This window comes from Centroberyx gerrardi, chromosome 6, assembly GCF_048128805.1.
Source record: "Centroberyx gerrardi isolate f3 chromosome 6, fCenGer3.hap1.cur.20231027, whole genome shotgun sequence".
Lineage (NCBI taxonomy): Eukaryota > Metazoa > Chordata > Actinopteri > Beryciformes > Berycidae > Centroberyx > Centroberyx gerrardi.
The window spans coordinates 33,580,486-33,595,649 of NC_136002.1; the positions used below are offsets into that span (position 1 = coordinate 33,580,486).

The 15,164-nt window shown below is 45.9% G+C and overlaps 2 protein-coding genes across 3 annotated transcripts in view; one reads left to right on the plus strand and one right to left on the minus strand.

Annotated features, from left to right (window-relative positions):
• The window catches only part of abcf3 (ATP-binding cassette, sub-family F (GCN20), member 3), an 18,513-nt gene extending 17,928 nt beyond the window's left edge, over nucleotides 1-585 (minus strand). Inside the window, exon 1 of one of the 2 annotated variants that reach the window (XM_078284043.1) lies at nucleotides 341-579. In XM_078284043.1, the coding sequence (XP_078140169.1) occupies nucleotides 341-413 (73 nt within the window). In that variant the 5' untranslated portion in view covers nucleotides 414-579. Of the gene's footprint in view, nucleotides 1-340 lie in introns of both variants that reach the window. The other variant, XM_078284044.1, reaches the window with a different exon arrangement.
• A 2,455-nt stretch (nucleotides 586-3,040) lies between these two features.
• The window catches only part of lrch3 (leucine-rich repeats and calponin homology (CH) domain containing 3), a 35,891-nt gene continuing 23,767 nt past the window's right edge, over nucleotides 3,041-15,164 (plus strand). The window contains 5 exon segments of the mRNA XM_078284180.1: nucleotides 3,041-3,341; nucleotides 12,014-12,158; nucleotides 12,545-12,671; nucleotides 13,738-13,843; nucleotides 14,652-14,788. Coding sequence (XP_078140306.1) covers nucleotides 3,092-3,341; nucleotides 12,014-12,158; nucleotides 12,545-12,671; nucleotides 13,738-13,843; nucleotides 14,652-14,788 — 765 coding nt within the window. The 5' untranslated portion in view covers nucleotides 3,041-3,091.

A 15,164-nucleotide genomic window follows, 5' to 3' on the forward strand; every position in this document is an offset into this window, starting at 1 on the left:
AAAACTCTTTACAGTTTCTACTGATCCGTGCCGGTCAGAACAGGAGGTCCCGACTGTCCCGACTGTCCCTCCCTTCTGTGTTTGGGTTTGTTTCCGGGCAACACGTGCTAATTCTCTGACTAAGCAGGTTAGTTAATTGGCTAGCTAACCTACCCGAGCCATGCCGTGTTAGCCAACCTGTCTCCCTTCACTGAGCACAGTCAGTTCCTTTAGCTGAACCCGGGCTAGCTAGCTAGCAGGAGCGGACTTCCCGGGTAAAAGGCGGAGTAAAGTCCCGCTTCGAGCAGGTTTCCCGCCGGCGGGAGGCGCGCGGACATCGGCTCTACCTCGCGGCTCTCACCTGTGATGTAGTCGAACACTTCTGTGTCAATTTCAGGAAACTCGCTCTTCAGAATATCCACGTATGTCGCCATGATACCCGGCCCTGGACACAACCGCGACGCGCAAGCGCTAACATGCGACAGCGCCGGGAATCATGGGTAATGTAGTTTTCGTTGTCAAATCCTATTTTAGTCATGGCAATGGCCGTTCAGGGTGTTTCAGGCCGTGCTTGCCTCCATGTCTCTCAGCCCGAGTCCTGATGAAATGATTTAGTAGTTTTATCTTTATAATGAAGAATAAAGATCAACAAAAAATCACCCAAGAGCTGAAATTGCTTTGAAAGCCAAATCTAATAAAATCCCATCAGAGATCATCAGGACCAAAGTTCACTCTGAGCTGATAGTTTGGTGAGCTGCAACTAATAATGTAGGTCTATCACACTCGAAGAATAACACGAATAAAATAAAATTACAAGTTTAAAAATTAACATCACATTTATATGTTGTATACTTTTCCCTCAATCCTAAACACCACTACTACTACTGCTGCTACTACTACTACTACTATTACTATTACTACTGTTACTACTACTACTACAGCTACTACTGCTGCTACTACTACTACTACTATTACTATTACTACTGTTACTACTACTACTACAGCTACTACTGCTGCTACTACTACTACTACTACTACTACTACTATTACTACTAAACTACTACTGCTACTACTACTACTATTACTACTGTTACTACTACTACTACTACTATTACTACTAAACTACTACTGCTACTACTACTACTATTACTACTGTTACTACTACTACTACTACTATTACTACTACTACAACTACTGCTGCTACTACTACTACTATTACTACTACTGCTGCTACTACTACTATTACTACTGTTACTACTACTACTACTACAACTACTACTGCTGCTGCTACTACTATTACTACTGTTACTACTACTACTACAACTACTACTGCTGCTACTACAGAACTACAGTTGAAATCTCTCAGCTTCTCTCAGTAAAGCCTGAAGCAGTAGAGTAAGGGTTTGGGTTACTGATATATATAATACTGATGTGATCGGTGATCAGATTCCTCCTGCAGGTCAGAGGTCAGACAGAGCGGACTGACAAGTTCAGGTTTTAACTGACCGGCCGCTGGAGGCGCTGCCGCCTCTGCTGCTGCCGCCTCTGCCGCCGCCGCCTCTGCTGCCGCCGCCGCCTCTGCCGCCGCCGCCGCCTCTGCTGCTGCCGCCTCTGCCGCCGCCGCCTCTGCTGCTGCCGCCTCTGCCGCCGCCGCCTCTGCTGCTGCCGCCGCTGCCGCCGCCGCTTCTGCCGCCGCTGCCGCCGCCGCCTCTGCTGCTGCCGCCGCTGCCGCTGCTGCGTCACTTCAGCAGGTTTCACTTAACTGGAGCCGCTGGCCGCTGGGAAGACATGAAGACAAGAAGAACAACAACAATAATAATCTGCACAATAACTCAGACCCTGACCCATTCCCTGAATAACTATGAATAACTGGATTATGTTGGACATGCAACATAGTCCAGCTATTTAGTTATTAGTTATTTATTACACAGGACTTAATGCTCAACACCAGTTTACCACTTGAGACACTTTTAATAGTTTTATATATTGCTTTATTGTCTTTTCTGTACTCTTTTTTGTATTACCCTTCCTGCACTGCCTTGGCATTGTTCTGCCAACTGCTGCTGTGACACCCGAATTTCCCCTAGGGGATCAATAAAGTGCAATCTTATCTTATCTTAATAATATAATTTTAATAACATTAATAACAACATTAATAACAACATTAATAATGATACTACTACTACTACTACTACTACTACTACTAATAATAATAATATAATTTACAAACATAGCCTACTTCTTTCGGCATGACAGTAGCAGTTTGTTTTAACGCGCCTGGGTCCAACAGAGGACCTAATTATTATTAATTATTATTTAATTAAGCAATTATCTAATTTAGCATTTGGGTGTCGAGTTAAAAAAAACAAACTTCAAGAACCGGATGGTCTGCTGAGTTAATTGCGACTTTAACACATTGAACACGCGCGGAACCCAGTAGTGTTGAGCCGTCCTGCTCAGTTTGAAACAGATGAAATAACTCGGACCTTTTAATTGATGAATGAAAAGCGTCCCGTCGCTGTCTGTCTTTAAATACTTGGACCGACACTATTCTCCACGGCTGTGTAGTTTTAGTTTGTCTTGTTTCTGTCTGTCTGCTGCTGCCTTCAGGCTCCTCGTAAGATCCTACTTACAAATCCTGAAGTCGTGAATACGATTTTCACTCATTCAAGAGGTATTGGGCGGGAAATAATAACAAAATAGACTGCATGAAAATACGTTTTTTGTGGTTGTTTGGTGGCGCAGAGCTATTTTGTACCGCAGCTGCACAACGAAGGGGTGAACACTTCGCATCAGCCGTGTAATTGATGTTTTAAGGGGGGGGGGTCTGGCTAAGAGTTGTTGTATACATCCCTCTGAACATGAACTGTTTATCAGTTCAGTGTCTTAGAGAGATTCAGAGTTTTCCAGTCGTGTTGACCACTTTGTTGTGTCGTTCATGTGCAGCTTCAACTTCTAATATCAATATTTTCCACGGGACCGGAAGGCAGCATCCCTGTTGTCCAGTGTTCCTGCTCTGCTGTGCGCATGCTCACATCCTGTCTGTGGAGTTTTGGGCAGATCTGGGTGGGAGAGTTAGCAGTTAGCAGTTAGCTAACTAGCCGAGTGTGTAATGGCGGCCTCGGTCTTACTGGGGTCTGCGGACAACACCGGACCTAATTTTACGGTGGGAAGCAGCTCCGGGAGTGTTTTAGTCGGGAATAACGGATTAGGACCGGCGGGACCAGCGTCTTGGAACCGCTCTCTGGACCGGGCGTTGGACGAAGCCTCGGCCACTGGTTGCCTCAACCTCAGCGGCAGGAAACTGAAGGAGTTCCCCCGCAGCGCCGCCAACCACGACCTGACCGACACCACCAGGGCCGGTGAGTCTGGACCGGAGTTCGGCCACAGCTGGATGGTTTTGTCGAGCTGGCCTAGCTCGGGTAGTTCGGTTACTTTGAACAGTTGGTTGAAGTTACTTAAGTGAAAAGTGGACAGCGGCCCGTTCAGGCGCCGTGGTTCAGGGACGGGAAACCACCAGGGCCGGTAAATTTGGGAATAGGAGTTCGGGGATTTGCTTTGTCGGATTGGGCTCGCTAGGGTGCTAACGCTACCCGCTAAAGTCGGTTAAAACTGTGCATTCGAGAGGAAAAATAAACTATAAAGGCCAAACAGCACTAGCAAAGTTCCAGGAATGGGGAAGGTAGTGTTAGCTTAGACAGCTAGTTTAGCTAACTAGCCGTCCAGAGCCCGGACAGGACGGAGTTTCACTGCAGCGTTAGATGAGTAAGAACGGGTCACCCGCCGGAGCACCTCGGGGTCGCTGGACTGAAACCCCCAATCTGAGCTTCCAGTTAAAGTAGTTTTTTTATTGTAGAAGTCAACACACTGATTTGTTTAGTCTGCAAACTCTGAGTCGAGATTAGATTATCAGACAGGAGTGAAGGAGAGCTGCTCCGCCCTCCTGGGCTGATGTGTCGGTCTGGACTGACGAAACAAATGGAGCCGCCTGGTAAACAGGCTGGGAGAAGAGACGGGTATCTTCCTCTGAGAGCTGGACACCCTGCCTGCCTGTCTGCCTGCCTGCCTGCCTGTCTGCCTGTCTGCCTGTCTGTCTGTCTGCCTGTCTGCCTGTCTGTCTGCCTGCCTGTCTGCCTGTCTGCCTGTCTGTCTGTCTGGTGTGTGCTGCTGTTTCACTCCTCAGCAGAGACTTGTTCATATTGAACACAGGAGATGGCAGGTAGCTGTTGGCTGTTTGTGCTGTCAGGACAGACAGGCAGAGTCCCTGAGTGGGACCACAGAGACAGTACAGTTAGTCCAGGCTGGACTGTGGTCTGTTCAGCACTAAGCAGGGTTAAGTATGGACTGGGGTCAGAACATGACCGTGCTGACATGGAAACACCTGAGAGATCAGTTCACTTCACTTTATTCACACAGTGATGAAACATGGAAGCAAAGTGATCAGACACAGTGATGAAATACAACCTTATAATGAGGGGATAAGAGAAAGAGAAAAAAGAGAGAGAATAATGGAATAAAATAGAATAAAAATAAAGGTGTACAGCATGTACAAAACAATATTAATAAAATACAGAAGGGGGTTCTCTCTTATAAAAATATGAAAAAGCCTTTATTTGTCAGGGTAGAACCTGGAGGAACGTGAATGGAAACAGCTTTTAAAGGCAAAGGAAGGGGCATTTTTACATTTTAAATTGCAGTGTGAAGGAGGCAGCATTCTTACAATGAAGTCAAACTTGTCTGAAATGGAAACCCATTGCCACATACTCACTGTAGCTCCATGTTGTTCATTTATTTACACTCCGTGCCAGTGGGGGGCGCTGCACTCTCCAGTGACTCCTGGTGACATGTAGAAGGTTTTAAGTGATGCTGTACGGTGTGTGTGTGACTTGCTGATGAATGATACACAGGGTGTGAGAGTGTTTTCTGTTCCCAAGTGTGTTGCTACATGGATAGCTTCATGTGAATCCTCGCTCCTGTCACATGCAGAAAACCAACAGCAGCTCCAAACAGACAGACAGACTGACATCCCACAATGCACCACACACTTTCACCAGGTAGATGTTTAATAGAACTCTAAATGAAGGTTGGTTAATGCAGAGTAGACTAACTGAGCGTTCTCACTGTGAGCAACACGAAGAAACAAGTCAGCGTCGGTCCATTCACCTCCAGAGCGCCCAGGAAACTCAGCTGCTGATTGGACGCTCAACAAGCTTCGTCTCCACGGCTGAGCTTTTCACCGTCATCGTCCGTCAACAGCCAATCAGATTTCTGTGCTTGCTTGTTTCCCTACTGATGTGATTTAGTTTCACGAACAGCAGTTCAAAATGGAGAAGTTGATTCCAGCCGATCAAAGCTTCCCAGTTCTCTACAACTTTTATTAGAAAGACGGCAGGAAGAAACGTCTCAGAAACAAAGATGGAGAACTGTCGATGGGAAGATCTGAAGTCATTTTCTGTTTCTGGGAACAGTATGTAGTATATAAATCTGGTGCTTTTCTGTTTATTTTGCACAAATTCTACCTAATTAACGCATCAACGTAATCAAAAGGATGTAACATTATAAAAGTCTGTACCAAAGCAGCAAAAATTCATGATTTGCCTGTTGAAAACGTAGCTGCAGACCGCCACATAGATGCAGACACACCCGAGCCTCTGGCCCCGCCCACAGCCAGTCAGAGCAGAGCGACCCCGAGCAGCTGATCAGTGTGAACGCACAGTGACACCAGGACAAATGAAGCTGGTGCTGCAGGCTCAGGTGCTTTCAGTCCGCCTGCTGCAGCTAACACCCCCACTACAGCCTGCATGTCTGTTAGCCTGGCTGCTGGACTGGACTCTGTGTGTGTGTGTGTGTGTGTGTGTGTGTGTGTGTGTGTGTGTGGTGTGGTGTATCTATATCCCACTGCAGCAGCCTCGTTGCCTCGGGCCTCAGCTCTGCTCTGTGTGTCGCTCTGTTTAGGACGGAGGAACTGGAGCATGGACATTGCTCTGTGTGTGTGTGTGTGTGTGTGTGTGTGTGTGTGTGTGTGTGTGTGGCAGCACTGGCGCATGCGCTGCCAGGTTTTGGTGTTGCTCGGGGGCATGGTGCTGTCTGCCAGGGCCTGGGAGAGAGGATGAGACAGGAAGAGCAGAAAGAAAGAAAGAAGGGCAGAGAGAAGAGTCTTGTTGGTTTGAAACAGTTTGTTCTGTCTGTGTGTTTGTCCAGTTATTAATGAAAACCTGCTAATACTGATTCTGTGAGTGTTGTTTTGGAGTTCAGGTCAGGCTCAGCTGCTGGGAAACACACCAACACTGAACAGAGGCTGCTGGGACGGCTGCTAACCAGCCTGTAAAACAGCCTGTTAACCAGCTCACTAACTACTCCACTAACTACTCCACTAACTACTCCACCAACTACTCCACTATCTACTCCACTAACTACTCCACTATCTACTCCACCAACTACTCCACTATCTACTCCACTAACTACTCCACTATCTACTCCACTAACTACTCCACTAACTACTCCACCAACTACTCCACCAACTACTCCACTATCTACTCCACTAACTACTCCACTAACTACTCCACTATCTACTCCACCAACTACTCCACCAACTACTCCACCAACTACTCCACCAACTACTCCACTAACTACTCCACTAACTACTCCACCAACTACTCCACCAACTACTCCACTATCTACTCCACTAACTACTCCACTAACTACTCCACTAACTACTCCACTATCTACTCCACCAACTACTCCACTATCTACTCCACTAACTACTCCACTATCTACTCCACCAACTACTCCACCAACTACTCCACTATCTACTCCACTAACTACTCCACCAACTACTCCACTATCTACTCCACCAACTACTCCACTATCTACTCCACTAACTACTCCACCAACTACTCCACTATCTACTCCACTAACTACTCCACTAACTACTCCACCAACTACTCCACCAACTACTCCACCAACTACTCCACTATCTACTCCACTATCTACTCCACTAACTACTCCACTAACTACTCCACTAACTACTCCACCAACTACTTCACTACTTCACCTACTAGTTCACTACTTCACCAACTACTTCACTACTTCACCAACTGCTTCACTACTCCACCAACTACTTCACTACTCCACCTACTACTTCACTACTTCACCAACTGCTTCACTACTTCACCAACTGCTTCACTACTTCACCAACTGCTTCACTACTTCACCAACTACTTCACTACTTCACCAACTACTTCACTACTTCACCTACTACTTCACTTCTTCACCTACTACTTCACTACTTCACCAACTGCTTCACTACTTCACCAACTACTTCACTACTTCACCTACTACTTCACCTACTACTTCACCAACTACTTCACTACTTCACCTACTACTTCACTACTTCACCTACTACTTCACCAACTACTTCATTACTTCACCTACTACTTCACTACTTCACCTACTACTTCACTACCTACTTCACTACTTCACTAACTACTTCACTACTTCACTAACTACTTCACTACTTCACCTACTACTTCACTACTTCACCTACTACTTCACTACCTACTTCACTACTTCACTAACTACTTCACTACTTCACTAACTACTTCACTACTTCACTACCTACTTCACTACTTCACCTACTACTTCACTACCTACTTCACTACTTCACTAACTACTTCACTACTTCACTAACTACTTCACTACTTCACTAACTACTTCACTACTTCACTAACTACTTCACTACTTCACTAACTACTTCAGTACTTCACTAACTACTTCACTACTTCACTACCTACTTCAGTGAAGCAGGTTTGCAGCAGTGATTCCTCTGTTTCCTCTGTATTCTTTTGAAGGACCACAATGGAATTGAGTCTGTTGACTTTATTGTGTTATCCTTATCAATTTTAAGCTGAGATGCTTTTTATTGTATCTATCTTGCTTTCTATTGGTAAATAAACTAAAAACGTATCACCACTGCTGGAGAAAACGTGAAGTTTAAAATTAACATTGTAATTTAGTCTTACTGTCATCTAAAACTAAAATAAGAATACTTCAATTGTTTTTGAAGTAATGATTTTTTTTACGATTTAACATTTTTAGAACTAGAGCCTCAGCTTGAAACAAAACTTGGAGCCAAACAGCGACAGATATGAGACAAAACTAGAATTATCCTCCCAAACACCACAGCTGCAGAAAATGACAGAGGGAACGGCAGAGCGGCTGCTGCTCCACACTGAGGAGGAAGTAGACATGAAGCTGCTGGGTCAGACTCACCGGGAGCCGAGACGGTCTGCTGTCTGTCCGTGGATAACCGGCCAATCGTAGACGAGGTGACGTCACCTCCAGATGTTTCCAGCAGCTACAGTGGAGTTTGATATGAGAAAATGTTTCAGGATGTAAAACATCAGCGGTAAACGTCAGGTTTTGGTGTCAGTCCCTCAGAATCAAAGAGCGAGGGCTTCTTTCTAGAGCCGCCATTTTGCACCGAGAGACGTTCAACAATCATACAGGGAGAAATCCATCGTAGAAGAGGAGAGAGACCAGTTTCTCCACCACAGGAGCAGGAGAGAGACCAGAATGCACTGCAGCAGAGAGACAGGCTGGGGTTGCGTGAGGGATGTAACTCTTGCTTTTTCTCAAATGGAAAAACTCTCACTCTCTTCCTCTTAGTATCACTGTCTCTCTCTCCTCCGACACTTAAAACCAACAGCTGGATGCAGCAAGTTCACTCCTCTTCTCTGGGGGTTGTTGAAAGGCATTCTGGGAAATGTAGTAAATCACTAACTGCAGTAGAAGAAGACGAGGCAGGTTGAGGGAAAGTGGGTTCAGCAAAACTGTAAATGACATTTCATCACTAAATAACTGCTGGATTGATGAGAGCTGACAGAGAAGAGGATCTGAAGGTGTGTGTGTGTGTGTGGACAGGAAGTCAGAGGTGCTTCTAGGACACTCTGACACACTCCAGTGAGTGACTCCTGTGTGTGTTTTCATGCTGGATGGAGGGAGGCCGCAGACTGCTGTACCACAGGAAGCAGACGTTACCACGGTGATGTGTACTTCCTGTAGGCCAGGTGCCGGATCCTCACACAGCTGCAGCAATAAATATAGACACACACACACACACACACACACTGAGCGATCTTCCTCTGTTCAGATAATGATGGTCTTGATTTTCTTTTATTCAGTTTCAGTTCATTTTCTGTTTAATTGTGAGATGTTTAGTATAAATACTGTAAACAGAGGAGACCAGAGCTGAACTTCTGCAATTTCCAAATCTCAGAGACTGCAGTTAATTTCTTAAGGTAGGTGTGTCCAAAATGGATTTCTGAACAAGGAGTTTTAGTGCTCCGGATAATCTTTGGTCCATGAATCAAGTACAATATTGGTGAAAATGTTTCATCGTTCTCAAACTCAGTAAATCTGCACACTGACATCTAGTTTATAACTACATCACTTACTTTTTTTAGAGCTTTTTTAAAGTTCTAAAAAAAATGTGCAGTATGACAAGAAAAACTTGATGATATGAATCGCAGTTTAAATTGCAATATTCTGTCAAGTAATCACAATTAGGTTTTTATCGCTGAGCTGTAGAGGAGACGTCACTGAGAAGTGTCAGTCCAGTGTGGGCGGGGTCAGGACCGTCCCGGGTTACCAGCTCTGATGGTTCGAGACCCAGATGCTAAGCTCAGGTCCAGCCGGGTCCCAGATGCTGAGCTCAGGTCCAGCCGGGTCAGAGGTGCTGAGCTTGGGTCCAGCCGGGTCAGAGGTGCTGAGCTCGGGTCCAGCCGGGTCAGAGATGCTGAGCTCGGGTCCAGCCGGGTCCCAGATGCTGAGCTCGGGTCCAGCCGGGTCAGAGATGCTGAGCTCGGGTCCAGCCGGGTCCCAGATGCTAAGCTCAGGTCCAGCCGGGTCAGAGATGCTGAGCTCAGGTCCAGCCGGGTCCAACTGCAGCTTGGTACACATCAGTGTTGCTGTCATACCTCCGACTCTCTGGTTATCTCCCTTCCTATCTAATAAATAAGAAATGTCATAAATCTTAAAGTAAACAATCTAAATTCAAGTCAAAGTATTAAAATCTGACAGCCAGTTATTATTCCAGTTAGATGATATTATTTTTAGTAGAATATCTGCATCCTGTCTGAACAGTTTTTCACTGCTTTCGATGTCTGTTCAGTCCGAAACAAGCTGCTTGTACAGCTTTAGTTCTTTATTTTGGTTTTTAAATCGGTCTGGAATACAATTCCAGGTAGTAGTGAAAGGTATTAAAAAGTATTAAATGATAATAGAGTTGTTATTTTTATTTTCATCAGTCATTGCTCCATATTTTGAAGTCAGTCCAGCGGTCCAGCTTCTGTCTCTGCACACAGTCAGCAGAGTTCAGATCTCAGTTTTCCTCCTTCATTCCTTCTTGTCCGGTATGAAAAACAAACTTCCACAGAGAGAGAGAATCCATCACAGGACACATGAAGCCAAACTCTCTGTTTTCTCCTCATTTCGCCGAGTCGAGCGTTTTCATCTCAGAAACACTTTACTGTCTCATCCACGGCTTTTTATCAGCAGCACAGCAGCTCGGTTCAGGCTGGCTTTCACACCGGAGAGTCCGTGTTGAAAAGTGATCAGTCAGCAGCAGAGTGACTGGAGGAGAGAAGCTGGATGTAGACAGAGGGAAGAGACTGGAACTGTAATGACAGCAGGATTCTCCTTTAATGTGCCTCCTAGGAACCATCAGGAACTGGTTCAGACTGTTAGGAACCGGTTCAGGAACCGTTAGGAGCCAGTTCAGACCTTTATCCAGGCTGGCACTCTGACTCGAGGCTCTGGACAAACTGGCCTGATTGGACGGATTTCAGTAATTCCATAGTGAGGGAGCCAATCAGGAGCGAGTGCAGCTGTGATGCGTTTCCTGGAGTTAGACTGAAACTGACTGGAGAAAAGGACGGAGGTTTGAAAATGTAATAACTTCAAATTTAACCGTTCAAACAAACTCTCTGTCTGTCTGTCTGTCTGTCTGTCTGTCTGTCTGTCTGTCTCTCTCTCTGTCTGTCTGTCTCTCTGCCTGTCTGTCTGTCTCTCTGCCTGTCTGTCTGTCTCTCTGCCTGTCTGTCTGTCTGTCTCTCTCTCTGCCTGTCTCTCTCTCTGTCTGTCTGTCTCTGTCTGTCTGTCTGTCTGTCTCTCTCTCTGTCTGTCTCTCTGCCTGTCTGTCTGTCTGTCTCTGTCTGTGGCTGATAATTAGTCCCATCAGTTCTGTAGTGCTGCTGTTCTCAGACAGACAGGCAGCAGTCTGTTATCAGTCGCTGTTTGGTTTCTATTTTCAGACCGGGTCACGAGTCTGCTGCACACACACACACACACACACACACACACACACACTCTCTCTCTCTCTCCCCTTTCTCCAGGCTCTTGTTTCTTCTCCTTCACTTCATCATCATTCTCGGCTCACAGGAGTAGAATATTAGTTTCTGTGACCTCTGACCTCCTTACTGTTGGTGATGTAGGAGCTGAAGCTGGTTGTGCAGGATGTGGGTGTGTGAGGTCAGAGGTCAGATCAGCTGCTGCCTGATTTGGATGAAACTTGGAGGCATGGTGCGTCTTGTCTCTGATTGGCCGGAGAGGAGCCTGCGTCATTCTTGTTGGACGACATGTTTCATTGACTGAAGTTAAAGTGGGAATATGTGGTGCCTTATTTATGTCCCTCAGCCTCACTGTGTGTCACCTGTCAATCAAACAGTGTGGGCGGAGCTTGGGTTTCCTGTTGATGCAGTTTGAGTTTCTCTTTTCTCTGTCTGTTCAGCCATGGTGGCTATCACTGCTCATGCTAACTACCCAGTTCTTCTACTGTTGATTCCAAACAAACCAGAAACGTAAAACGCATCACTTCCTGTGCGGCAGAGGAGAAGCTTCTTGAACTGGATATAGGTTGGATCACTGTTGAGTTAGAGAGAGAGGAGCAGGACAGACAGGAAGTTGGAGGGAAATGTAACACAGCTGACTGTTTCCACTGACTGTCTTCTGTGTTTCTTCTTCTTCTTCTCTGCAGATCTGTCTCGTAACCGGCTGTCGGAGCTGCCGGTGGAGGTTTGTATGTTTGTGTCTCTGGAGAGTCTGAACCTCTATCAGAACTGTCTGCGATCCCTGCCAGACAGCCTGGTCAACCTGCAGGCCCTCACCTACCTGAACATCAGGTGACACTCTCTCTCTCACACACACACACACACACACACACACACACACACACACACACACACACACACACACACACACACACACACACACACACACGTGTAAGGAAGGCTGATGCTGTGGTCAGCCCGGCTCTGTTCACACTGCAGCTGAAAGAGTCCACAGCAAAAAGTGTCATGAAGTCATGCAACTTGTATTTGAACGCTCCAATCAGAATTTGTCACTGTTGCCATGACAACAAGTAAACCTGACCCGTTAGCTCGTCTGAGCAGCGTTAGCAGTTCAGATTATTATAGGATGTGACCGCTAAACACTATAGAAACAAAGCAATGAAATGACTTTAATGGACTTGGAGAATAAACTGTCTGCCTGCCTGTCTGTCTCTCAGTCGGAACCAGCTGTCTGTCCTGCCGGTGGTTCTCTGCAGTCTTCCTCTGAAGGTCCTGATCGCCTGCAACAACAAACTGGTTTCTCTGCCTGAAGAGCTGGGACAGCTGAGACAGCTGACAGAGCTGGTGAGTCCTGTCTCTCTGCCGAGACACCTGTCTCACTGCCGGGACACCCGTCTCACTGCTGAGAACACCCGTCTCTCTGCTGAGACACCTGTCTCACTGTAGGCCTGTGCCGATATTAACATTTCATAGTACGATTATCTTGGCCAAAATTATCTTGATAATTATTACAAATATGAAAACCTTAGGAACCCCTTAGAATTTGACAGGGATGGTGATTCTGATTTATCACTTACAGCCTGATTATCCCCAGGGGGGCAAAGTTGACATTATTTCCATCAACCATTGACTTTCCCTATATGGGAAGTTACTTCACATAAGCAATCTAAAAAGCATACGGCTTTGATTTTGAAATATGTTGTACTAATCATCAACACATCTTGGCTTCATTTCACAAAAATCCATTCGGTATTATTTACATGAATGATAAAATTAGTTACCAAACTACACTACCCAGCATGCTTATAACCTAGTCGCGCTAGTTAGAATGTTCCATCTCCTGCAGAGGGAACGAGCCGCAGCAGCTAACCAGCTAGTTACAGCTTCACAGGTTACTGTGAAAACATGTCAGCAGTTACTATCATGAGCCTGAAGTCATATTTAGTGAAGTCCCAAACTGCATCACTTACCGACCCGCACGCGACCGTCTCCTCCCCTCAGTCGGATCTGCCCCGCCGGCAACAGTTGGTACTTTCTACGCTGAACTTCATACAAAGTCTCTTCTGTGAGTTTTTATGCCTAAAATAACAAACTGCAGATCGTCTGAAAGCTTATGGTACGTAGTGAGCCGAGGGGTGAAGCTCAACACCGTTCGTTGCTCTGTTAGTTGCAGAAGAAATAATAATAATAATATTAATAATAATAATAATTCTTTGTGGTCAATGGAAAATCGCGTTAGCCACTTAGCCGCTAGTCAACCACGGGAACACTTCCGCTCCGGCTCCCTGCCACGCTGTTCACTTCCCAGTGAGGGGTAGAGGATCAGAGGATCAAATCTAATGATGACTGTTAAACCTGTATGATGTCATCATATTGATGATGTTAATTGGTGTTATTGCTGACTCTGCAGGATGTGAGCTGTAATGAGATCCAGACGTTGCCGTCTCAGGTCGGCCAGCTGGAGGTGCTGCGAGACCTGAACATCAGGAGGAACCACCTGGCACGCCTTCCCCCGGGTACACACACACACACACACACACACACACACAGGACCAGCCAATACATTGATTTAAAGCCGTTACCTCCATCTGCTCGTCCAGATGTTTCCAGCAGCTACAAAAGAGTGATAGGAAAAGGGAGAATGGGAGTAGGCTGAGCAGAGACCGCTCCATGTTGTTCCTCGCTCACTGATAGAGGGCGATAAAAGCTGGACAGTAGTGATGCGCGGGTCAATCCAAAACCCGCGGGTCCCGCAGGTTTATCCGCAGGTGGGATAGGTTAGGGTCGGCTGAAGATGATATTGAGAATGGGTCGGGCGGTGCGGGTCAACTGGGCTACACACAGTACACACACAATGTAATTCTAGACTACATTTCAATAAGTTTTAAATTTAATTAACGGAATAAACCTCTCCAATCTCCAGCTGGTTTATCCCGCCATCCATACATTATATTCTGCGCACACTGCAGTGCAGCATTAAGCATTAGTTACACAAGTCTTTGGAAAAGTTCCTGGCCTCCTGAATCTTTTTTTTCTGGCTTGCGGATCGGGTTCGGGTCGTTGACCCGCGCATCACTACCGTACAGCACTTTAACTTCAGCCAGCTGTGTGAACCAGAGAGTCGGCTCAGACCAAACAATAATAAAATATTGACGATCACTCAATGATGGAAATATAGAAAATCAAATATTATCCTGGTCCCCCCTCCTCCCCAAAAAAGACAAAAAAAAACAGCTGACACAACATCAACATGAGATGAAGTCACCTGACAGGTAATTGTGTGTGTGTGTGTGTGTGTGTGTGTGTGTGTGTGTGTGTGCGCAGAGCTGGCGGAGCTGCCTCTGGTCCGTCTGGATTTCTCCTGTAACAAAGTGACCTCCATCCCCGTCTGCTATAGACGACTGACACAGCTACAGACCATAATACTGGACAACAACCCTCTACAGACCCCCCCTGCACAGGTATACATACACACACACACACACACACACACACACACACACACACACACAGCCATCTGAATTCCCCTCAGTAAAACTCAGCAGAACACCAACTCAAATATTTCCAGAAATTGAATAACGGGAAACAGTTTGACTCTCTGTGTGTTTAAAACACACTGTCTGTTCACTGCACCCTGCTGTCATGTGTCAATATTATGTAAATATGTCAATCGTGCTTTTAATATTCTAATTTCATTCAAATTTGACTCATTTCAGTCATGATTTTGGGTGGAAATTGACAGCTCTAACACTCTGTAGTAGAAACTGGATTGAGAGGTTTCTGCAGTCTGTTAACACTGCTCTCTCTCTCTCTGTCTCTCTTTCTCTCTCTCTGTCT